Source organism: Syngnathus floridae, chromosome 8, assembly GCF_059516105.1.
Source record: "Syngnathus floridae isolate MCC-2025c chromosome 8, RoL_Sflo_1.0, whole genome shotgun sequence".
Lineage (NCBI taxonomy): Eukaryota > Metazoa > Chordata > Actinopteri > Syngnathiformes > Syngnathidae > Syngnathus > Syngnathus floridae.
The window spans coordinates 9,930,908-9,953,278 of record NC_142420.1 but is presented as its reverse complement, the minus strand read 5'-3'; the positions used below and the strand labels follow the sequence as shown (position 1 = coordinate 9,953,278).

Genomic DNA, 22,371 nt, shown 5'->3' with positions numbered 1-22,371 from the left:
GCCCCTATCATCAATCATATCCCCTATACTCGTGCTACTCAACAAAAATAAAAATGTCACAACTTGCAATATAAATTGCGATTTGTATTTTATTCAATATGACCAAGTTAAGACATTGTAAACAATACATTGTTCAAAAATAGGACTGGCAATTGATGACAACAGGTTCATGGACACCCCCCAAAAAATAAATCTAGAATAAATATATCACAATTAACCGCTTTCACGGCTTCTGTGAGTAGACCATATGGTTTAATGAATTATAACCGTGTTTTAAAAAAAAGGAACCTGTTAAAATCAGGGATTATCAATCACTCCACCAATCGTATAGTATCAAAAACTGAGGCAGCGCTGTGATGGAACTGAAAAAGAAAGTGAAAATGCATATTGATGGTAAAGTTCTCTAGGAAGTAGCAGATTTAAGATATTCAATAAGGTCGGCACGTTCATTTTTCTTCTTTATGCCCGCAAAGATCATCTTTGTTCCTGGAATGTACTTTTTGGGGTTCTCCAAGTAGACATTCAGGGTGTTCTCATCCCAGATAATCCCTGCAAATCAAGAAAAGAATGTCTCCATCAAATATACTCTTTCAAAATGGCCACTACCATTATCACACATACTGTACACGATGCTTACCTTTGCTTTTGTTGGCATCTGTATAGCTGTAACCTTGTGCCTGGCCTGTTTTGCGACCAAACAGACCCCACAGGTTTGGGCCGACCTTGTGCTTGCCACCATTCTCCACTGTGTGACACTGAGCACACTTCTGGACAAACGACTTCTTCCCTTTATTGATGTCTCCAGGCATTTTGACTATAGACATAACACATGCACACACGCCCTTTACAATACAATTTATGCGCTCAACAAAATTAGCCTATTGACTTCCTGTGGTACGCCTCTCATCACATTCGAACGGTAGGGGGTGCTCGTTTACAAGTTATGCAATTTTCGAGGCGATTACAAAAGCTCTTCCGAGCAATTTGAAACTCATCATTTAAGTTTGAAAACAAATAGAGTTCACATTAGTTTTACACTCCAATAAAGAATAAATGAAAACATCCGAGAAAATACCATTTTCAGGTAATAAAACCGAGTTGAAGCTGCGTGAGTTTAAATAGTGAGCCGTTAAGAGAATCCACTCATCCTTGCTGTAAAACGAAAACTAGCAAACGGCACTCACAAGGAAAAATCAACGAAGATCAATGGTAGTAAGATTATAAACGTAGATATCTACCTTTTACTTTTAGAAGATTTTCAGTCCGTATAACGTTCTTGCCGTCGTCACGTTTCTTCAGTTACCGGTGACTAACACCATGTGCTTCCTCCCCGGTGAATATACGACATTGGACACGTAACTGGTCAGCTGACCTATGACGTCACCTCGTCTTGCACCAGACGTTTTTATTTGGTTACCAAAGGAACAAGTAAACACATTAATTACTGTTCTATTGTTAAAGTTTAAACAACAGTAACAATAAAATGAAATTCCAATCCGTGCCTGACTGCCTATATTGGCATAGATAGTTTATTTATCCATCTTTCAATCCATCCATCTATCTAATCTATCATTGATTTAGTTAGTGTTGTCTTCTACATGGATGAACCCCCTCAATACCCCATTGATTGATTAGGAGCACCTCAGTTGAAATTTCCCCATTTCAGATGTTTACAACACCGTTATAACCTCCAGAATGACTTCTATTCTGAGTCTTACAATGCCGCGTTTTGAACCAGCATATGTCCGCACGATCCATTCCGTTGCTTTGTTCCCACCCAAAGCCGATCCTGCTGCAGGGAGGAGCTAGCAGAGTGCGGCTGAGCGGACCCGAGCATCACAACTCGCATACGAGGAAACGGGCAAACACAGCACTTTTACCATCCCCGACTTCCGACTGTGTTCTGGCCTACGTGCAAAAACATGCCTGCTGCGAGAAATTGATATGGACTTTCGTTGAAACGGCTTACCTTGTGGAAGTGGACCGTCGCTTAGCAGGCAGAGGAGCTGCTCGATTGTTTCCTGCGCCAAGAACTGTCAAGACATGGTCATTACACCACCGCATCTGTGGTAAGGCATTAAGCAGTTCTCTCTGTCAGCACGACCATGACAAGAGTGCTTTCAAATGAATGCTTTGATATGAAGTGTACTGCGTTGTTCATCATCCCAGCCGGCGAGACCCGAGCATCTTTTTGTATTTGCATCCGGAGTGAATCACTGAGGACCATCCAGACGTGACCACCACCTAGCTGACTTTACTAGCATCTGCAAAGTGTGTCGTAAAAATGAAATGGCTTTTACTGTTTGCTCACTTGCTCGTTTACACATTTGCTTTTCGTGAGGCCTTAAAATAGGGATGCCACTGAGGAGCAATTAAGCATCGTGACAAACGACTCTGCGTGACATCAGTGATGCAACCTACTCACCTTTTTAAATCAAACCTAATCAGAAGTACTTAACTTTTTGTTTGTTTCACGCCTTATACATAAAGCACAATTTATATTCTTAATATTCCATCCATGTTAGGGAGGCTGGCGGCTCGCCCATAGAGAAAGTTATCCAACTTCTATCACTTTATGGGATTGCTCCACATTATCTGCCAGTTTTTCTGAGCCAAGGTCGGCTAGTGACTTTGCAGTTGTTTAAAATGACATCAAGTCATATGAATTAATGAGCAAAGATAACTGGAAATATTTTTTTCTGTAGCATATTTCTCTTGTAATGAGCTGCAGTTTAATTTCTTTGACCATCCTAAAAAAAACCTCCATGATGAAGCTGTCCTTGTCCCGCTTTCATTTACATTCCCCCTTGTTAGCTTAAACTATGTTAGACAAATTCCGTTATTGCATATTCATAACTGAATCGCGTCTTTGTTTACTCCAAAAGTGCTCTTTATGAACCCCATTTGAATAATCCCTCCACAACACAGTTTATTCATCACTGTAAAACAAAAACAAACCCCCGGACTGCTTTTAGAACAGCGCTATGACTCATCTGTAATAGTCTTCATCCTTGGCCTCACTTTGTCATATTCACATGGTGTCGTCAATACATTTATTCCGATTAACCTTCTTATTCCCGGTCTATTTTTCTGTAAGACAAGTGGCCAGAAAGCATTGCAGAGTAAAAAAGCTCTACCTAGATGATGTAATGAATGCAGCACAGGGTAAACTGGCTCTGTCCAGTTGCTGTTGTTAGGAAAAAGATAAGTGTCTCTTGAAAGAGACGTGGCTCTCGCCCTCTGCCTCCTAATGTCGTGTGAAACCGACTGGCTGGCTACTCCGTTGAGCCATGTGCATTTTAAACCAGTAAAGTTGAGAATTTGGTTGTCCTCGCAGGTCAATTCTGTTTGTGTTTAATATTGTAACGGGGAGATTGGCTGGGTTAGGAATTTGGGCTTTTCGTCAACCTCCACTAAAGATTGGATAGTGGATAAGGATATTGCATTTTTTCCCAGCAGAAGACCCTGAGGGCTTTATCTTGTTCCAAGATTATTCTGGAGAGCAGATTGTTGTTATGCTTCTCTGCTGCTTTCTAACCTAGTTAAGCGACAAAATCCACTCATTTTTATCCATCGCCATTTTGCCTTTTGCTGTCAACTGAAAAAGACATCACAGTCACTCAGGTAGCAACCAATCAAGGCTCAGCTGGCAAACATAACCAAACTTAGAGAACAGAGTCTGTGATTGGTCGTAGCTCTGATGTCATTTTCAGCGGCAAAATGGCCGCCTCTATTTCCGACATGGTACTCCTGCTCAAATATTTATTATTTTTCTCTGAAACTTTTCTGGCAAAAGTTAGAAATCCAAAATGTATGGTAGGGTGTACAATAGTCACTGAGTTGAACAAGCTGTGAAAAAGAAGGTGTTTTATTGCTGATGTCAACATTTCATAGACGTGGCGGTACTAATAACTGCTAACTGAAAAACGGTCAAGGGGAAATGAGGCTGTGGCGGTTGGCTCATTTCCAACCTACATGACACATTTCCCTTCTGCAGCATGCACATGCTCAAATGAAATGTTGCACTCATAAAACCCCCGAGCTGAACTAAATATTGGAAATATTGACAAATACATATTGATGCATTTAACAACTCATTTAACCAACAACAGAAGGCAACAATCAAATGTGCCACATCATGATGGGTTGATTTTTCTAGTAAGTGAACTCTGAAATGAATTATTCAACTGCATTTACCTCAAATAGATCTTCTGTGTAATGTAAAATCAGAACACAATGTACCACGAGTATAAATAAATTCCCGCTCACCTATGCTTCGGTACTGTCACGGCCGCAGCTATGGTGACGTGACGCTCGCTCGCTTTGCTTTGTCGCTGTGCTCACACAGCGCCATAATCACAGCAACTGGATTTAGAAGATTAAGCTCAAGTCCTGAACCGAGACTCCCTCACATGGCAACTATCTTCGTTTTTGAGAAGAAATATTCCCACTCCCGGTGTTAAAACAGCAGTAACAGTCGTTTGTGGTGTGATTTTATGAATTCCTCATAAAAACAGATCTTACAGTTCATCAAAAGTCAACCAGTCTTTTAAACCGCTACGGTTCTTAGCATCACTGTAAGTGTGTTAGAACCCTGTTTTGCCCAAGCTGAGATCTTACTTGGCTTAAGACAGAGAAGGCAGAGTGACAATGTTAAAGAGTTGAATAATACATTATCATGTGTGAGGGTAGTCCACAGCTGAGTGCGCAACGCTGAGGTCTGCAGAAGCTGCTCCGTGGGCTGAAGTTTCTCTTGAAGCTCGACAGATATCACGGCTTTAAAACCACCGCGTGTTTTGTAGACACGACTCACTGGTTTGTTACCACACGGTGGGCTGTGATAATGTCCTTTCAAGCAAATGACAGATTTGACATTTCAATTTTCTAAAATCTGATTCACTCTGACAGTTTTGATTTATCCTTTTTTGTATCCGTCTTTATACAAATACAGATTTAAGCTAGGTTGATCTGATTAGTCGGGACATGAATTGATCATCTGATGTGTCTGTCTGTGGTGGTCAGAGTGATCGGTCTCAAGATAATCTTTGACTCACTGCCAAGCACATTAGTCAGAGAACATCCATCCAATCCGGGTTGCTTATCATAGTCATGAGGAGGTTCTGCAAAAAATTAGGCCAGCGGGATTTGGAGGTTTCCATCCGTCAATCCGCAAGACAAATGTGCAAAACAACCGCGCATAGTTAGTAACTTGTCGACTTTTGTGTTTCAGATGACAACCGAGCATCAAGTAAGCGGCTAATCTGCAGATCTACCATGTCCCACTCGCAGCGAGGCGCGCACGGCCGCGCCATGAGCTCTGAGGAGAAGAACCCCGGGATGGTCAACAAAACCTCCACGCCGGTACACAAGAGCGCGTCGTCCTCATCCTCATCCCAACGTGACAGTCGGCAGGTGCGCTACGACACCTTTATATTAAAAAAGGTCAATTGATTATAAAATGGGCAAGATCACAATTCTCAACCAATCAAAACCGATTGACTCTTTTGACGAACTCAGTTTGGAATAAGAATGAAAGCAGAAACTATGACATCACCACTTCCCCATCGGCACTGAGTTCTAAATATTTGATGTGGGACTGGTGCAGGCTTGGTGGTCATGTGGCACGCTGTGGTATGCTGCGTGGGAGCTCGTGTTCTCCTCCAAGTGCTCAGAGAGAAAAAGGAAGTCGCTTTGATGGGAGTTGAAAATATGACAATCATCTTTGACTAAAAAGTCAAGACAGGATGTTAAACTTGACATCCCAACATGGCTGATTTAACTAGAGAAAGAGACAAGTTGAAAAATGATCCCCTGGACATTTCTCTTGATAGGAAACCTAAATGAGATCCAGGCCTTGTTTTCAGATCAATACTTGACACCTTCCACATCTGCTGACAGCTGCTGTTCATTCTCTCTGCAAAGCGCAACCAGGGGAGGTATTAACTGCAGTCAGCAGCAACTTGCTCCTGTCTTAAGACTCAAACGAGGCGGCGACATTCAACCAATCAACAAGGCAACCACAATACAGCTTCTCTTCATCCGGCTCTTTTTTTTTTCCTTTTCCATGACCAATAACTGCTCTCTTTGACATGCATAAAGGCCTCATTATACTTCCTAAAGGGCACTAAAACTGCAGAAGTGTACTGGAGAAGCAGATGTGCCAAATAAGTGGGACGCTGCATTGGTATTTATTTGTAGTGCTGATTTAGTTGAACATGTCCAGGAGGAGTGCTTAGCCTTGCTCAGTGTTGTTTGATTCACTGCAGGCAATGAAGATGAAAAAAAATGCTACAATGCTCTCACTCATTGAGTTTTCTGCAGTAGGATCAATAAATGTGAGCCATGTGCAGGAAATCAAATTGGCTTCATTCATTTATGCTTTCAGGGTCAAAGTTTCTGAAGCAAAGTAAGGGAGATATTTCTTTGCCTGATATGGAAACAACCTGTAACAGAGCGAGGAGACCTTCTTAGTATGGCCACTCATGCGTTCCTTACATGACCTTTAATCATCCTATGCCTCTCTGGGGGCTTTCCTGGAGGGGTCACCTTGTTGCAACCAAGCTTCCATGAGGAATGAAACTCACGAGCGGTGTGCTATGGCCAGATAGCGCCTTGAAACGATGGCTCATCCGTTTCCTTTGAATCCTGATGTGCTTTTTTGCGAATGAAGTTGCGCGTCCCCAATAGCTCAAGGCCACTAACGCTCACAGGAGACACATGACCTCATTACCAAAAACTGATCCCTTCATCTGCTCTTTTGATTAAACAAGCTGTTGTCTCCTTTTTCAGTCTGCACTGACAACAACAAATGGAGACTTTGGTAAGATTTTGTGCAGGATGATGGTTAGAAGTGTCCCTGCCTGACCTTGCCTTTCTATCTGCTCTAGAGAAGTCACTTTGATTTACAGACCCACTAAAGGCAAGAAGAGCATAGTCAGGAGGAAGCTAATGGAGGGGAAATACTCAGAGCACATGAGCGATGTGATGGGGGGTAGCACAAACATTACGCAAGAGAGACCGATGAAGGGTTTCCTCCATTAGACTGTGGGCTTGAGCGTCATCCTGTTTTCTCCATCTCTCTTTCGATCCCGGAGGAACGAGCAGATCAGCTCTGACATTGCCTTCCTTTTGTCGTACTTTAGGAGGCAGACAGCTGGGAAATCATCGAGGGGCTGAAAATCGGTCAGAGCCACGTCCAGAGGCCAGATAAACACGAAGGTTTTATGCTGAAGAAGCGGAAATGGCCTCTGAAAGGCTGGCACAAGGTGGGGCAGCTTTTTCTCATTCAAGCTAGTTTCTTTTCAGATAAGCCCAAATAAGTGCTTTGACACCACACCAGCGACAAAAACAAGATTCCTCACCATCAAATTTTGCCTCTATTGTTTTTTTGATAAACTAACACGACATTGTTGTTTTTCCTCTGCAGCGATTTTTTGTTTTGGACAATGGTATGCTGAAGTACTCCAAGTCCCCCATTGATGTAAGTAAACAAAGACTAAAAAAAAAATCTTCCTATTTACATCACACCTCATTTTATTGAATGTGCCAAATGTAATCAATTTGTGTCTCAGATCCAGAAAGGCAAACTGCATGGCAGCATCGACGTTGGCCTCTCTGTGATGTCCATCAAAAAGAAGGCTCGCCGTATCGACTTGGACACCGAGGAGCATATCTATCACCTCAAGGTAAACGCCAAGAGACAATATCGTCATTTTTGCTATTGAATCATCACTCGTCTTAGGTGAAATCCCAAGACATCTTTGACGCCTGGGTGTCCAAGCTACGACATCACCGCCTTTACCGACAGAACGAGATCGTCCGATCTCCTCGGGACGCCTCCATGCGGATGTTCCCTTCGTCTGCCGTCGCGGAGTCCCCGCAAGCGGCTTCGAGCGTCGGACATGATGCCAAGGTACTATTATCACTTGTGACACCAAATAGAGTGAACGGCTGGCAGAAAGTCTTCCTCGTAAATTGTTAAAAGGTCATTGTGGTTCCTGCGCAGTGATCAGTTCACTGACTAATGGCCGCGTATGCGTGCTCGATTTGTGTCTATTGCTCTAATGGCTACTTGACAGGCAGAATGAATCTGAGCATTAGGATAAAGGAATCATTTTTCTGTCTGAAGTCTAGGCATATTGTGACTTGCTTCTTTTATCAATGAAAATGTCCATTTGCGGCTTTCCTTCTGTTATATTCTTTAAAAAAAAAAAAAGCTGGGTTACAGTTTTCCTTTGTATCTTTTGAAAGCATGTGAAAGGCAGCGGGTCGCCATGGCAAACATCAGCGACCACCCACAGCAGCTTGCCCATCTCCTACAGCAACGGTCAGAGCAAGGTGGCTGCCTGGCTGCAAGAATCCGAGGAGATGGACAAATGTGCAGAAGGTGCTGTGCTCCATACACGTGTCCCGGAATTATCCTCCTTGCTAGCTATTATCTCCCCACGACATAATCAGCATTAGCATAATCAGCGTCTGTCAATAATGACATCATTTCAGATCTCGCTCGATGCCAGTCTAACCTGACTGAGTTGAGTGGACTCTTGAAGAGTTTGGAGATTCTACAAAGGACTCAGTCGGCACCTAACTTCGCAGATATGCAGGTTGAACACACACACACACACAAACACACACACATAGACTTTTTGGATACCCTGTCCAATGTGGTTAGAGGAACTCAGAGGCCTCTTTCATTGCTTTGTTTATCTCCACCATCAACTGCTCAGTGCCACTCCTCGCCTCAGATATTTTGTTTTGCAACTCATTTTTTGGAATGTTGTCTGATTTCTAACTTGGCAGTAGTCAAGTTATGTTGTCTTATTAACCGTTATATTGCATACTGTGATCCATATTTGCCACTTAGACCGCTTGCGTAGAATTGTCAAAGAAAGAAAAGCGCATGAACAGAAGATGGAGGACAAAAAGTGTCGGCAAAGATGCTAAGTTCCAGCTTCAGGTACCACTGTGTGATATTTTTTTTTGCTTTGCATCACAAATACAAGAGGCCTGACTTTGAATTTCTTGAATTTGAAATAACACTAACTTTTTCAAATTTGCATCGGTCTTAGTCATTCTTGTTTTCTGTTGGCCCATTTGGCTTTTATTTTGACTTTTTATTTGACACCCCCCTGCTTAGCACATTGCGCATGTTTCCCCCCCCAAAAAAGTCAGCTTTTATACACTTTATACAACACACCTTCTCAGGACTCATTTTATAAATATTTGACTTGGGAACAGATAAGATCATAAAAGCATTTTGACTAGTGCATGCTTGATTTTCAAGGGTTAGACAAGGCTAGCTTTCAACTTGATTGCGCTTCTCGTTTGATTAAGCCCGCATCATCTCTGTTTAGGTCCCGCTGTCATCCAGCATGTCGCCTGTCCGCCTCCACTCATCCAACCCTAACCTCTGCGCCGAGCTGGGGGACTTCCAAGCTCCCGCCTCCCGGCTGACAGACAGCGTTGAGTCCACCTGCGACTACATTAAACTGCAAGAGGAATTCTGCACCATTGCCCAAAAAGGTATAAACAAGTCTGACTGTAGAGAGTCTTAAATTATATTGGTCACAATATGGATACAGCCTACTTAATAAATCCGGAAGAAACAGGTCTATATCTGTAACAATGGCAGGTGCCTTCAAAAACGTATGTGGGTTGTTATATAGACAAGCGGCGGACAGTGAAGCGCGTCACATGTGAGATGGCCGTGCAGCTGCAGTTGACTGCTAGCGTTAGCTCGGGGGCATCGTTCTATTATATAAGATAGTGCGCGAAGGGATCCCTCTCTGTCAACGCTCTGCACGCTCACAAGGCAATTTGGCGTCTCGTTGCGAACGGTACATTGCATTTGTGCACCGAGTCAAAGCAGCTGATGCAAAAAAAAAAAAAATTATGCCGCACGAATGATCATTGTGGTGATTGCGTCATTGTGTCTGTGCGCAGTCCACACTCTGCTCAAGTCGGCCTTCAACACGGTAGCCATAGAAAAAGAAAAGATCAAGCAGATTCTGTCGGACCAAGACCAGTCCGACCCATCGACCCAGATCCACTCCCTCAGGAAGTCTCTGTCACAGGTAACGAGCCCGTCCTCCACCTCAAACACATCAGCTGGTTACCAAGAAAAAAATGCTGACAAGAGATTAAATAATTACATCGATACCTACCGCCGCTACAAATTTATATAATATTTTAGAACAAGCTGATATTTATTCCAGAGCACTCCCATCATCAAGTAATATCCTTGCTAATTGGAGAGAAAAAGAATTGTGCCGTGGACTTCATTAACGCTGCTCCTTGGGCTGTCTTCTCTGCACCACTGACTTACTGTAATTGGACTGTTCCTCACTGACTGTTTCCATCACAACAGTAAAACGGTTCTGCTCTGTCCAGAGCTAAAAGCTGATGTGACGACATTGTCCAAAAAGCTTCTTGGCAAAAGCCATATGGGGGGAAATGATAGCCGTACATCACTATAGAGTCAAATGTGGTCACAAATCAATATGGTTCTTGCTTTTAAATTGTGTTTTCATTTGAAGCAGTGAAATATTTGCTGCTCTCGCAGCTCCACATAAATTGGAATAAAAAAAATACACTATCCCAACCTCTGAGCACAAACCAATGAGCACAATTGTACGGCAATAACAAATCTATTTTGGTTGATTAATTTTGCCCCAAACTATTCCATGTTCGCCCAAGGCCATGACCCAAAACGCAGAACTACGAACCCGGTTGAACCGCATCCACTCAGAGTCTGTCCTGTCGGAGCAAGTCGTCAGCGTGAATATCATTTCCACTCCTGATGAGGTTGGTGACTGTGTTCATTATGGCGCTGACAGTGCTAATTTAAGGCGGCCATATTGATAAAACAACAGGGCGGCCAGGTAGTTGTATTATTGATTTCCTGCGTTATTGATCGATGACCTTACAGATTGATGGTTCCTTCGGCGGAGGCTCGCAGTTATGTTTTAACGGCTCGTAATTTTGTGTGCATGCTGACATAAATGTGATGGGGGAAATGACTCATTAGAAATGGATGGACCATTTCATACATAATACACTCGTGCCTCTAACGTGTTTTGCATGTGTTTGCCGGCAGGTAGTAGAGCAGATGGGAATCCCGCTGACTCAGCAGGCCTCTAATGAGAGCCGGCTCTCCATGTCGGAGTCTGTTTCCGAGTTTTTTGACGCCCAGGAAGTGCTCCTATCGGCCAGCTCGTCAGAGAATGAGGTAATTTGGAGGTGCACTGCGAGGAGCATCGTGGGTTAACTAGCAACTAATGAGAGCAACTCAATCAGAGTCAGGCACTTAGAAGGGCTCTTGTTAATTGGGCCAGACGCCTCATCCCTCATTTGGCTTCAGTTTGCTCTTTTATTTCTTGATATTTAATTAGAACAAAGCTTCCAGCTCTGTTTAAAAGAACAATTTGGCCACTTGGAAGCTTCATCTCTCCCTGCTAACTCCCCTTGTAGCCTCGGAGGGGCTATTAGAGAGAGTTGCTCTCCTGGCATGCATTGAGCCATGTGAAGGATCACTCCCAGGGGATTTTTATCACAGCGTAACACGAAGGCAGGCCCATTCAGACCCAAAACACCAGGAGACTGCTAATACAGATGCATATCCAAAGCTGTCTTCAGTTTGTCGGACTCTCTCCTAAATCTCCCCCCCTCTCCCCCCCCGAACAGGGTTCAGACGATGAGTCATACGTCAGCGACGTGAGCGATAACATCTCAGAGGACAACGCCAGCGTGACCGACAATGTTTCCAGACAAAGTAGGTCCAAAGACAGGATTTATTTCCTTCATTTATGATTCATGAAAAATCTACACGCGTTCTTAGATCCTGAAACCTGTAAGTATCATTTTAAAAAAAGCCACACCAAGTGCTTTCTCTCCGCAGTGGCTAACGGAGACTTTGCCGGCTGTGCCTTCCGTAACGGACGGCGCAGCTGTCTACCGGCGCCCAGCCCCGACACGGGTAACATCAACTTGTGGAACATCTTGCGAAACAACATCGGCAAGGACCTGTCCAAAGTCTCCATGCCCGTGGAGCTCAACGAGCCTCTCAATACACTGCAGCGCTTGTGTGAAGAGATGGAGTACAGCGAGTTGCTGGACAAGGCTGCTGAGACGGAGGATCCCTTTGAACGCATGGTAAAGATAAAAAAATAAAATAATAATTATGGTTCCTTCCGGTTGATGTTAGCGGTGATGTTGCTTTGCTAGGTTCTGGTCGCCGCCTTCGCTGTCTCAGGCTACTCATCCACTTACTACCGAGCAGGAAGTAAGCCATTCAACCCACTCCTAGGAGAGACGTACGAATGTATAAGAGAGGACAAGGGCTTCTGTTTTTTCTCAGAACAGGTACAGTTGTGCTCACGCAATGTTGTTGGGTAAAAGTAGTAATTGTGTTGTTGTGTCAAGGTAAGCCACCACCCTCCCATCTCCGCCTGCCACTGCGAGTCCAAGAATTTCACCTTCTGGCAAGGTAGGCTTCACCGCTGATTAGTTGCGGCATTCTGGATGGATGCAATAAATTATTTCAACATCAATAAATGTGACATTATGATTTTGTTTGTCAGATGTAAGATGGAAAAACAAATTCTGGGGGAAATCAATGGAGATCTTGCCAATTGGGACAGTGAGCCTCATGATTCCCAGGTACCCTCCATTTTTTTTTTAACAACAATCAAGTGTATTTAGACAAAGTCAATTAGTGGTCTTATTAAGTGAACGCGAGTTATTGGATCACGAAATTGGCCGTAAAAAACAATATCAAACATTTTGCTTCCTTGCCCATTACATGTCCACATTGTTTGCGGTTGATGTGTTCAGGTTTGGAGATCACTACGAATGGAACAAAGTCACCACGTGCGTCCACAACATCCTCAGCGGCCGTCGGTGGATCGAACACTACGGCGAGATCACCATCAGGAACACAAAAAGCAGCGCTTGCCTCTGCAAACTCACTTTCGTCAAGGTTTGACTGCTTTACTTTATCACCTCGGAGTTGCGGGCTCCATGTGGTGATAGTGAGCCATTCTTTCTTTTTTTAGGGGAACTACTGGAGTTCTAATGTTAATGAGATCCAAGGATTTGTGATGGATCAGGAAGGGAAAGTCATCCACAGGCTTTTTGGAAAATGGCACGAGGGGGTTTACTGTGGCGTCCCACCTTCTGCCAAATGTATCTGGAGGCCAGGTTGGTAGCCTGATATTTTACAAACATGGGGGAAAATCCTCTAAACTTGGATCTTTTCTCGCTAGGCTCCATGCCCACCGACTACGAGCTATACTACGGCTTCACCAGGTTTGCCACTGAACTCAACGAACTTTGTCCCGATCTTAAAGACGTCCTGCCGCGAACGGACGCACGCTTCAGACCCGATCAAAGGTCACGGGGAGCGCCGACAAACACAAATTCCACACGGTGGATAGCAACTTTAGTAACTCAACGTGCACTCTGCCGTATATATATATATACCAGGCACCTAGAAGAGGGGAACTTGGAGCTGGCCTCTTCCGAAAAGCAGCGAATTGAAAACCTGCAGAGGACCAGGAGGAAGTGGAATGAAGATAATAATATCAAACAGGAGCCCCGCTTCTTCAAGTAAGACAAGTGCGCTCCATGTCAAACCTCGCCTGTTGCTTCCGATTCATTTGCATGACAATTCCGCCCTTTCAACCTTTAGCTTGTGCGTCACAATGACGTGGGAGTTAATGACAAAGTGAAATTGGGATTAAAAAAAAAAAAAGGAAAGACGGAAGTCCACAAATAATGTAAAGAGGCAGTTGATTTGTGCGTCACACTCTCAACTATTCTTAGCTTCTCTTTGACTCACCATAATCATGTTTGCTTCTCATGAATTTTTTTTTTAGGAGCTCCGATGTTGAAGTGGGAACTACCCACCTACTTTTTAGTCACATTTTACATCTGTGTTTTGTTGCAGGAAAGTGGTTGACGCTAATCACAGGGAACGATGGGTCTCCAACAACTTATACTGGGAGCTGCGCAAGAACCCCGGTTTCATCAACATGGAGCCTACAGTGAGCCTGTGGTAACACACGGCCCTTCACTCCGCTCTCCACATTCAGTGTCTGACTGCACACTTAAGATGTGAGGAGACTCATTAAAACAAGCACTTGGACGCGAGCGACAACACCCCCATTGAAGGAAACCTCACGGTCACCTTCACCGTGCTTGCAAAGGTTATGTCGAATTTTACTCAGCTTCTCTAACGACTCCCAAGTCGGCCTTAAACGCGGACGCCCATACTTAGCTACGACCACATGCATGCTTAGAGAGCTTTCACTGGCTTCCAGCCATACTTATTACATCGTTAATGTTGTAGAAAAATAGATATTTTTATAAAATATCTCGGCAGATTTTATTTATTTTTTGCCTTTTAATACGGTTTGTGACGGGGAACAAGTTGTCAAACCACGCAGCTGAGGATCTAATGACATGTTGTGAAGATGTTCAGCTGAGCCCCCCCTCCCCACACACACACGTCACACACATTTTCTATTACTAACCACTTATCAACTGTGGCTAAATCTGGAGCACCCCAATCCAAATTGCTCTGACGTCAGATCCGAGAGAGGTCCTGGCAAACAGTCTCATTCATTCATTGACTGAAAAAGACTTTGGGTCAATATATTGAGTAGAAAACATCACATTCAGGCAGCTACATGGTCAACCCTGAAACAGCAGCGCCACCTATTGCTCATTTAAGGAAAATACCGCTTCTGCTACCTTAATAGTAAGTAGCCTCTAAAACTGAGAGAGCCACAACATTGGGCAATTTATTTCAATACTTTTGCTGTCAAACAAAACAAAGACAAGTTTTGCTTATCATATCTCCACTTTCTCCCCACAACAAGTATTTGGTTTCACTTGCTGTGCCTTAACGCATTTAAGAATGACCACACACACACACTGCTGGTGAGAAGTTGTACCATTCGCACCAATCTGCATCTGATGATTAAGCCAAAGGAACAACTTGTGTTCTTGCCAAATATCTTTGACAGTTGATGTAAACGAAGCTCTTTGCTACGCTACCATACAACAACACGCCAACTGAAGCAACTGTAAATACAGCATATCTGGAACCCTGAAAATAGGGGCCATCCATCTATCCACTTTCTGTAGCGTTTGTCCTTATTGGGGTCACAAGTGAGCTAGAGTCTACCCCAGCTGACTTTGGGCGAGAGGTGGGCTACACCCTGGACTGGTTGCTGGCCAATGGTGTGAGGACTTCATGTGGTGGTGTGTGTGTTGGAGTGACACTGCAGCACAAGCGGAAAATAGAATGGACAAACAAGATGTTCTTATTTAAAAAGAAAAAAAAAAAAAAAAACAGCTCTCCATCTATGTTCTACCTGCATGTGTAGCCTGCCAATGATTGTTGCAGATGCCTTACAGAAAGGTTCTGTTTTTGTCGTGGACCGGACCGCGTCCGCTCGGTTCCCTGATGGTACCTTCTTTCAAAAGTGCAATTGAAACTAAAGTACATATCTTTTCATCAACACTGTACACTGCTGCTACATAGCGCTTGGACTAATAAAACCGGACCTTCCGTGCGTGGTTTACTCACTCAATTTGACCTCTGTGTGCGTGTGCCAGAACAACAACACAACAATTTGATACTGAGTTGAGAATTACTGGAAAGGAACCAGCTTGTTTCCGTTATTTTATTTTCTGACTTGACACATGGTTGGCGTGGAAATGGGTAAGTGCGTTGTGTATAAATGTTGTCACTCTGAACATATTGCTACTATTTTTTGTTTTTTTTAAATTGAAGTTTTAGTGCAATCAACATTTCTGGTACTACAGCTGGGTAAGAGATGTGCCAAGACGGCGGCCATGTTAGAAAGGGCGACAGTCCCACAAAGGGTCATAGAGAGCATAATTAGCCGAGCATTGTCTATTTTAAGCATTTGTATATTTATTTCCAATAATTTTGTTCTGTACAGGGTGTTTTTGGCCACGAGAAAAAGTGTTTTAGTTACGATTTGTCTGTGTTAAATATGTAACTTTCAGTGCAGTTTGTGGAGATTACTTGGTGGAGGCCATGATCTTGATATACTGAAGTGCGCTGTGGGCGGCGGCGTTGTGCGCATTAATGCGAGAAATGCCTGTGCCGTGGTAAATGGTGACGGGGGAGGTGGACAGCTCCACCAGGCACTGGTACTGACCGTTAGCTGTCAACTCATCTGCGAAACACAGGCACAAGTCCTTAGAACATCGCTTATGGCTGCATCAGGCACCAGCTCAGTTGCCATGGAAACTAGCAGGTTGGTACCTTTCTCGTTTCTACTCAAAGGATTTAAAATGATGCAGGAAAAAAACTCTGACCGGGACAATATCCAAAACATCTTGGCTGTAGTGCAAGACTTTGAAGTTTACTATTGCAAAAATTCAAGTCTGATTTCTTTCTAACAGTTTGTTTGGAGCATCATACACTTGGATAAAATAAAAATTCCAAGAACTTACCGATGTCTAAATAAGAGACGTCAAAGTTTTGCTCTTTGGACAGCTCGGCCATCAGCTCAATATAGTCCGTGTTGGGAATACTCAGCGGGTTCCTCCTCAGGGAGGAGATCTTCTCGGCCGACGAGCTCTTCAGATTGTCGAATCGCACCCTGGGCTTTGGTGTCTGTGAGGCAATTAAGTCAAAAAATTGTCATGAGTGACTACATTCGGCGTTACGTTAAGACGCGTGACCCACCCATGTGATTAGAGAAGATCCTGACAGACTCTGAAGCTTAGCCACCATCTTCTCGGCAGCTGCCTTCTTTGCCGCTTTTTTGGAGCATGCAGTAGCTGCTCAGTCAAAATACGAGCAATGACGAATGACAATTAAGACAAACAGCCACGCGGCGTGATTTCCCGTGAAGGACGCGCACTTACCGGTCTCTGACAGGGACTCTATTGCACAGCTGATGGTGAATTCTCGGTCATGCGGCGGACCAGTCTCCGATAGCAACGTGTACTCAGGAAGACGCCAACCTCTCTGCAAGGACAGCTCCTATCGGGAAGGAATAAGTACATGTCACCAATGCCTTTGCCCTAGGAAAGACAGATTAGCTTAATGCTAACATACAGCACAAACACATATGTTCAGGGTTAGCGTCGATAGTTGCTTCCACTATTTTAAAAAAAAACGCTTACAAAGTTTATAACAGTGAAATGCGGATAATGAACAGAATAACATTACCTGCAGTATGCCCACTGAGTTGGGGTGTCCGCATAATTCTGCTCCAACACCGTTACTCTCGGATTTCACCTGGAGGTTCCTGCAGGAAGGACATCAACGTAAACACCTTTGTTTGTGTATGAATGACTTAACCCTTAGATGCATAAGTGGGTCAAAAATGACCCGGTGAGGTTGTTTTTTTTAAATATCTTTGTAATTGAAAACTTATCATTTCATATTCCAGGAATTCCTCAAAAAACTTGTTTTTGACATCATGCTATTGACATTTTTGACTTACCTATTATATATTTTGAGAAATTGCAGTTTTTGCATTACTACCCCAAGTTTCCATAAGTGGGTCAAAAATGACCCGCATGCATTTTCTAAGGGATGCAATGGGAACCTTTGATCCTCATCAACTGTGGCTGTGGACCACACAATTTATGTGAGAAGTGTCACTCCTCACAAAGATATTTCACATAGCAAGAGCTGATACATGTAAGTATTATCTCATATAATATGTACAAGGCCATGATGTCGATTGGGAGATTTGAAGACATTCGCCGTACCTTGCGCTTTGATGATAAAAGGACCAGAGCCTTCCGGCTGGAAACAGACCGCATGGCAGCCTTTAGTTATGTATGGGACCTGTTTCTGGTCAATTGCTGACAGCGATTCATCCCCAGTGATTGTGTTGCTGTGGACAAACAGCTTGTGCCTTTCAGGGGTAGGTGCAAGTACATGCCAAGCAAGCCTGCAAAGAACAGCCTAAAAATATTTTGGGTTTGTGATGCATGCATCTCCTATGCAATAGATGGCATAGTTTACACGGGGAGACAACCAGGAGAAGAACTTCAGAAGAATCTGGGTGAAACCATTGTCCAGCAGTTGTCAATTTAGACACACAGGTGGAAACATAACAATGGAATACTTCTTCACCAGTGTGCCTCTAGCCCAGCATCTCTTGGATAAGGATCTCACCATTGTGGGGACTCTACGCCAGAACAAGCCAGATATCCCTCCTCTGATGAAGCCTTGCAAGTCCAGGGATGTTCACAGCACAGAGTTTGGATTCAATGGCAACCTTACCATGGTCAGCTACTATGTCAGGAAGAAAGGAAAAGCTGTTGTGATCCTGAGCACGATGCACCATGACAAAGTAGTGGATGAAACTAGCGCGAAGAATATACCAGAGGTGATCACATTTTACAATAAGACGAAAGGAGGTGTCAACACCACTGACCAGATGGTTGGCACATACACTTGCAAGCGCCAAACACAGAGATGGCCACCTGAATGCCTACACCTTTTTCACAGCTCAACACCCAGATTTCAAGAGTGGCATCACCAATGCACGACGGCTCTTCCTCAAAGAGCTGTCAAAGGAGATTGTCACACCACACATGAGGAGTCGGCTGGAACGCTGCCCCCAGCTACAAACCCCGATTATAGAAACAGTGGAAAGGTGTGGGGTGACAAAACCCACAACCCAGCCACAGGAAAGTAGCAGCCTGCACCAACCAAAGAGGAAGAGGTGTCAGACCTGCCCAAGCAGAAAAGACCGCAAGGTCAGCAATAGGTGTGTACCTCTGTGCAATGATCACAGCCAGAAGATGGTAGTTTGCCTGAACTGCAGGCAGTGATGAGAAAATGAGGCAAAACATACACACACACACACACACACACACACACACACACACACACACACACACACACACACACACACACACACACACACACACAGTTCGCAGTTCACAGTTTTTCTATTGTTGTTCCAAGTAATTTATCTTTTTCAAAAATGTTAAAAAGTGAAAGATAAAGATATTTCAAACATCAAATAATTATTGTGTAAATGATGTAAATATAATACTAAATGTTATATATATATGATTATTCTTAAGAAAAATGGCAAAAAATGGCATAAAACGCATGACCCACTTATGGAAGAGTGTAGGATTCAGTCACTCATGCATCTAAGGGTTAAGCAGCATATCGGGTGTACTCACAAGGCTGCCGTGTCAATCTCTAGGATACGCAGTGCATCCTCAGCAGCCATGTGTTTGGCTGTCTTTTTACTGGGACCTTCACCTGGAAGACATAACATCAGAAGATACCACCGTCAAATACAATGGCTATATGTCTAAAATAAATCAAGCACACACAAACATCGACCTGTGCAGTAGACATCTCCGACGGTTACGCTGAACACAAAGCTGGGCTGGTGAGCCTCGCCTTTGGCTTTTTCCAGCATGTAGACAGGGACTTTGCCATGCTTGGCGCCGTACTCATGAAGAATCTGAATTGGGGTCTTGCCAGCAGCGTTTTCCTTTGGGACTGCATCTTTATTTGGGCTGTGTAAAGTCACACAGATTTGAAACGTCATCACCGGCACATGGGATTTTAATTTTCCTTTGCAGACTAATTGTTGATTTAACGCCAATATTAAATCCAAATGTTAAATTTTAAACATAATGTACCTCTTAAACGCAAAAGTCGCATTTTGAGATTCTGAAAACTTTAATTTATCCCTGCTGGGCAATTTTTCACTATCGACAGCGTAGCTCAACACATCAATCAATATATTGACAAAGTATTAGTGGTGGGGGCGACTAACCTTGAGTCGGTGGACGTGGTTATTGCTTGGTGAATTACCTGAGACATGACGCTGGCTCTTGTATCGTTTTGACGAGTTGTTAGCTGGTGATTCCGTAAATGATTACGAGCATGAATTAAGAAGTGCTTATTTGGACATCTTAAAAGATTAATTAAACCAAAAAGAAACCCCTAGTAGGGATGCTAAAAAAGCTTTCATTGTGGTTGGCACCGGGTGACGACTAGCCTGCAGGTAGTCGCCACAGTATGGTAACAACATCCGGGTTCGTGAGGTCACAGGAAGTGACTTAACTGTCTGCATGGTGTTTGTTATCGTCCCCTGTTGGCAAGTTATAGTATAAGTAGTAAACAGTTCATGCATTTCACAGCGCGTTTTGGGCATCGGTTCGGGAAAAAAAAATGTGATTATTCACACAACTCCAAAATCAAATTGAACAGAAAAAGAGTGCTAAAAATAGGAAGCACCGATTCTAGTCCAAAACGTAAGAATAAAAATTAATAAAAAAATAGAATGAAATTTAATTAAGTACGAAAATAGGAAGCAAAATGGGATTTTGACTCAATTATATACAACAACAGCTTTGATAACCTGGCAAAATTTCTTTACAATACAGTATGTTCCATGCAGCCCACTACTAAATGACGTCACTGTCAGCAGCACTTCGTCGTCCACGTAACGACACTTGAGTCATACTTAATGAAGCATGACTTCATACGAATTTATATATTCTTATATATATATATATATATATATATATATATATATATATATATATATATATATATATATATATATATATATATATATATATATATATATATATATATATATATATATTCTTCTTCTGAATGTCTCTAAAACACGATGCTGTGGACTTGAACATAGATTCTGACATGAAATAATCTTCAAAATTATTATTAGTCTACTTTTGGGTATGATTCTGATATGGCTTCCTCATAACCTTTTGTTTTATCATTTATGTTTGCATCTATGCAAGCATGTATATACTATGCATGTTTGTATGTGTGTTTGTATGCATGTATGCTTATATGTATGTTAATTCTCAATGTCAAGACAAAAAAAGGCAAAGATAGCAAATAAGCAACATGCTTTATCCAGTAAGTGTCATGGTGTTTTATTGGCGCATATTTCAAGTAGTTTTGCGCTTTATGGTTTTGATGTGACCTTTGTGTCTCACTCGGACGCTGAGCCCCATCCTCCAGTTTGCCCCGGAGCTGTTGAACTTGAACGACTCTGGAGATGCACGCACACACACGCACACACACGGGTACAAAAAGGTAAGTGCAGTCAAACATTAAAGCTGAGAAAAGGGATCGTGTGACAAAAAAAGCGGAGATGCAGAGATGCAGGAGATGAGACTGAATTTGAGTTTTACATGCTCTAAAAATACAAGACGTTTGCATATAGTATTTTAACATATGTTAAAATTTGCAAACATATTTTGTGTTTTTTGTACATACCGAATGTAAAGGTGAAAGGTGTTGTGTGAAATTATTGTCTTATATTGTCTATATTGTCTCATAGGAGACATCGAGATCAATTATAAAAATGTTTAATAATAATTATACCTTCAGAGAGGTAATCATTAAACAACTGACTTGTAGTATTACTTTGAAAAGTGTTACCATGGCAAACTATTGGACATTCAAGCATTTAATTCGGTGAAAAACAACAATGCCAATGAAACAGCTTATAATTAACTATGTAATAAAACAATCGTATTGATGTAATGTGTACCATTTTACTGACAATAAATTTATCATTGTAATAGCTTAAAATATGGACTGCAAAAGGTCGACAAAAGCAACATGCAACGAGCGTCTGTTTAGTAAAAAAAACAATCACATAAAATAAGTTGAGGATTTTTGTTTGTTAAAAATAAATAAAAGGAATTCTTTACTTTTATTTATTTTTTTGTGACTTTTGTTATTGTTCTGATACTCACTGTCCGTGGTGAGGGAATGCACCCTGGTGACGTGTCTTCGTCCGAGGCCGTGGCTCCTGGACATGACGCAGTCCAAGTACATTTCCCAGAAGATCCTCGCCAGGTCCCAGAAGAGGGTCGTGTGCTTGGCATTGTCCGACGCCCGGAGCACTTCCATGAGTTCCCAGAAGCCAGGCACCGTGTCGGCCACCCTGGGCGAGCGCATCTCCAGGAGTCGAGCCGAAGCCGAGTCCCAGCACTGCGGGTCGGCGCGGGGCACCGTCAGGGGGTCCACCTGCCGGGGGTCCACCTGGCAGTGCAGGGGCACCGCGCACATGCAGCTCAGGACCAACATTGTGGCCACTGGCTTATTCAGTGCCAGCGGGGGCATCTGCAGATCAGGCCAGTGAGCACCGCAAGGCACCATTTGGCCTTTGAGGGCATAACACCACCTAAATTGATCCAAACACAAATTGATCACTTACCATAAAAATTGTGAAGTTTAGTGACGTCACCGCCTCGTCCTTCAGTCAGCACTGCTCAATTTAGTTGTTCCCTGCACGGTGCTCAATCTATATAAGTTGAAGTGAGCAATGGATGCAACCAAGGAGGAAAATG

General features: G+C 43.1%; 4 protein-coding genes across 7 annotated transcripts; 1 reads left to right on the top strand and 3 right to left on the bottom strand.

Annotated features, from left to right (window-relative positions):
* Nucleotides 1-71: 71 nt before the first annotated feature.
* On the bottom strand, nt 72-2,134 carry LOC148394462 (cytochrome c-like). Of its 2 annotated transcripts, XM_088382269.1 has the most exons (4): nt 1,970-2,095; nt 1,239-1,389; nt 638-814; nt 72-549 (listed from the first exon to the last, which is right to left on the bottom strand). In XM_088382269.1, exons 3-4 carry the CDS (start codon nt 807-809, stop codon nt 404-406), a joined length of 318 nt encoding a protein of 105 aa, XP_088238395.1. In that variant the 5' UTR covers nt 810-814; nt 1,239-1,389; nt 1,970-2,095; the 3' UTR covers nt 72-403. The 2 variants fall into 2 exon arrangements, with proteins under 2 accessions (XP_088238395.1, XP_088238396.1); XM_088382270.1 differs by lacking the exon at nt 1,239-1,389 and having other exon boundaries at nt 1,970-2,134.
* osbpl6 (oxysterol binding protein-like 6) lies at nt 1,462-15,578 on the top strand. 2 transcript variants are annotated; one of them, XM_088382263.1, is made up of 23 exons: nt 1,467-2,069; nt 5,231-5,412; nt 7,143-7,265; nt 7,427-7,480; nt 7,572-7,685; nt 7,742-7,912; nt 8,251-8,386; nt 8,500-8,603; nt 8,864-8,956; nt 9,354-9,522; nt 9,943-10,073; nt 10,696-10,803; nt 11,096-11,227; nt 11,683-11,770; nt 11,897-12,150; nt 12,223-12,360; nt 12,421-12,484; nt 12,579-12,657; nt 12,832-12,976; nt 13,053-13,197; nt 13,263-13,389; nt 13,483-13,605; nt 13,946-15,578. In XM_088382263.1, the coding sequence occupies exons 1-23, from the start codon at nt 1,742-1,744 to the stop codon at nt 14,055-14,057; spliced, it is 3,120 nt and encodes a 1,039-aa protein (XP_088238389.1). In that variant the 5' UTR covers nt 1,467-1,741; the 3' UTR covers nt 14,058-15,578. The 2 variants fall into 2 exon arrangements, with proteins under 2 accessions (XP_088238388.1, XP_088238389.1); XM_088382262.1 differs by having other exon boundaries at nt 1,462-2,069; nt 13,263-13,605.
* A 71-nt stretch (nt 15,579-15,649) lies between these two features.
* prkra (protein kinase, interferon-inducible double stranded RNA dependent activator) lies at nt 15,650-20,093 on the bottom strand. 2 transcript variants are annotated; one of them, XM_088382268.1, is made up of 8 exons: nt 19,847-20,093; nt 19,367-19,545; nt 19,201-19,282; nt 17,216-17,294; nt 16,909-17,026; nt 16,727-16,821; nt 16,492-16,654; nt 15,650-16,211 (listed from the first exon to the last, which is right to left on the bottom strand). In XM_088382268.1, the coding sequence occupies exons 2-8, from the start codon at nt 19,443-19,445 to the stop codon at nt 16,054-16,056; spliced, it is 774 nt and encodes a 257-aa protein (XP_088238394.1). In that variant the 5' UTR covers nt 19,446-19,545; nt 19,847-20,093; the 3' UTR covers nt 15,650-16,053. The 2 variants fall into 2 exon arrangements, with proteins under 2 accessions (XP_088238394.1, XP_088238393.1); XM_088382267.1 differs by having other exon boundaries at nt 19,809-20,091.
* An 825-nt stretch (nt 20,094-20,918) lies between these two features.
* On the bottom strand, nt 20,919-22,226 carry LOC148394459 (protein FAM237A-like). Its single transcript, XM_088383180.1, has 2 exons — nt 21,775-22,226; nt 20,919-21,062 (listed from the first exon to the last, which is right to left on the bottom strand). The coding sequence occupies exons 1-2, from the start codon at nt 22,178-22,180 to the stop codon at nt 20,959-20,961; spliced, it is 510 nt and encodes a 169-aa protein (XP_088239306.1). The 5' UTR covers nt 22,181-22,226; the 3' UTR covers nt 20,919-20,958.
* Between the last annotated feature and the right edge of the window lie 145 nt (nt 22,227-22,371).

What these genes read in the sequence shown, in the direction of transcription:
- LOC148394459 (XM_088383180.1), bottom strand. Translation starts at nt 22,180, where the DNA reads ATGGTGCCTTGCGGTGCTCACTGGCCTGATCTGCAGATGCCCCCGCTG. An exon ending in GCATTCCCTCACCACGGACA is followed by an intron (nt 21,063 to 21,774) that starts GTGAGTATCAGA and finishes GTGCATCTCCAG; the next exon opens with AGTCGTTCAAGTTCAACAGC.
- osbpl6 (XM_088382262.1), top strand. Translation starts at nt 1,742, where the DNA reads ATGTCCGCACGATCCATTCCGTTGCTTTGTTCCCACCCAAAGCCGATC. An exon ending in CCCAACGTGACAGTCGGCAG is followed by an intron (nt 5,413 to 7,142) that starts GTGCGCTACGAC and finishes GTCGTACTTTAG; the next exon opens with GAGGCAGACAGCTGGGAAAT. An exon ending in CAAATGTATCTGGAGGCCAG is followed by an intron (nt 13,198 to 13,262) that starts GTTGGTAGCCTG and finishes TTTTCTCGCTAG; the next exon opens with GCTCCATGCCCACCGACTAC.
- prkra (XM_088382267.1), bottom strand. Translation starts at nt 19,855, where the DNA reads ATGTCTCAGGTAATTCACCAAGCAATAACCACGTCCACCGACTCAAG. An exon ending in ACCACGTCCACCGACTCAAG is followed by an intron (nt 19,546 to 19,808) that starts GTTAGTCGCCCC and finishes GACTTTACACAG; the next exon opens with CCCAAATAAAGATGCAGTCC. An exon ending in CGGAGATGTCTACTGCACAG is followed by an intron (nt 19,283 to 19,366) that starts GTCGATGTTTGT and finishes TATGTCTTCCAG; the next exon opens with GTGAAGGTCCCAGTAAAAAG.
- LOC148394462 (XM_088382270.1), bottom strand. Translation starts at nt 809, where the DNA reads ATGCCTGGAGACATCAATAAAGGGAAGAAGTCGTTTGTCCAGAAGTGT. An exon ending in AGATGCCAACAAAAGCAAAG is followed by an intron (nt 550 to 637) that starts GTAAGCATCGTG and finishes CTTGATTTGCAG; the next exon opens with GGATTATCTGGGATGAGAAC.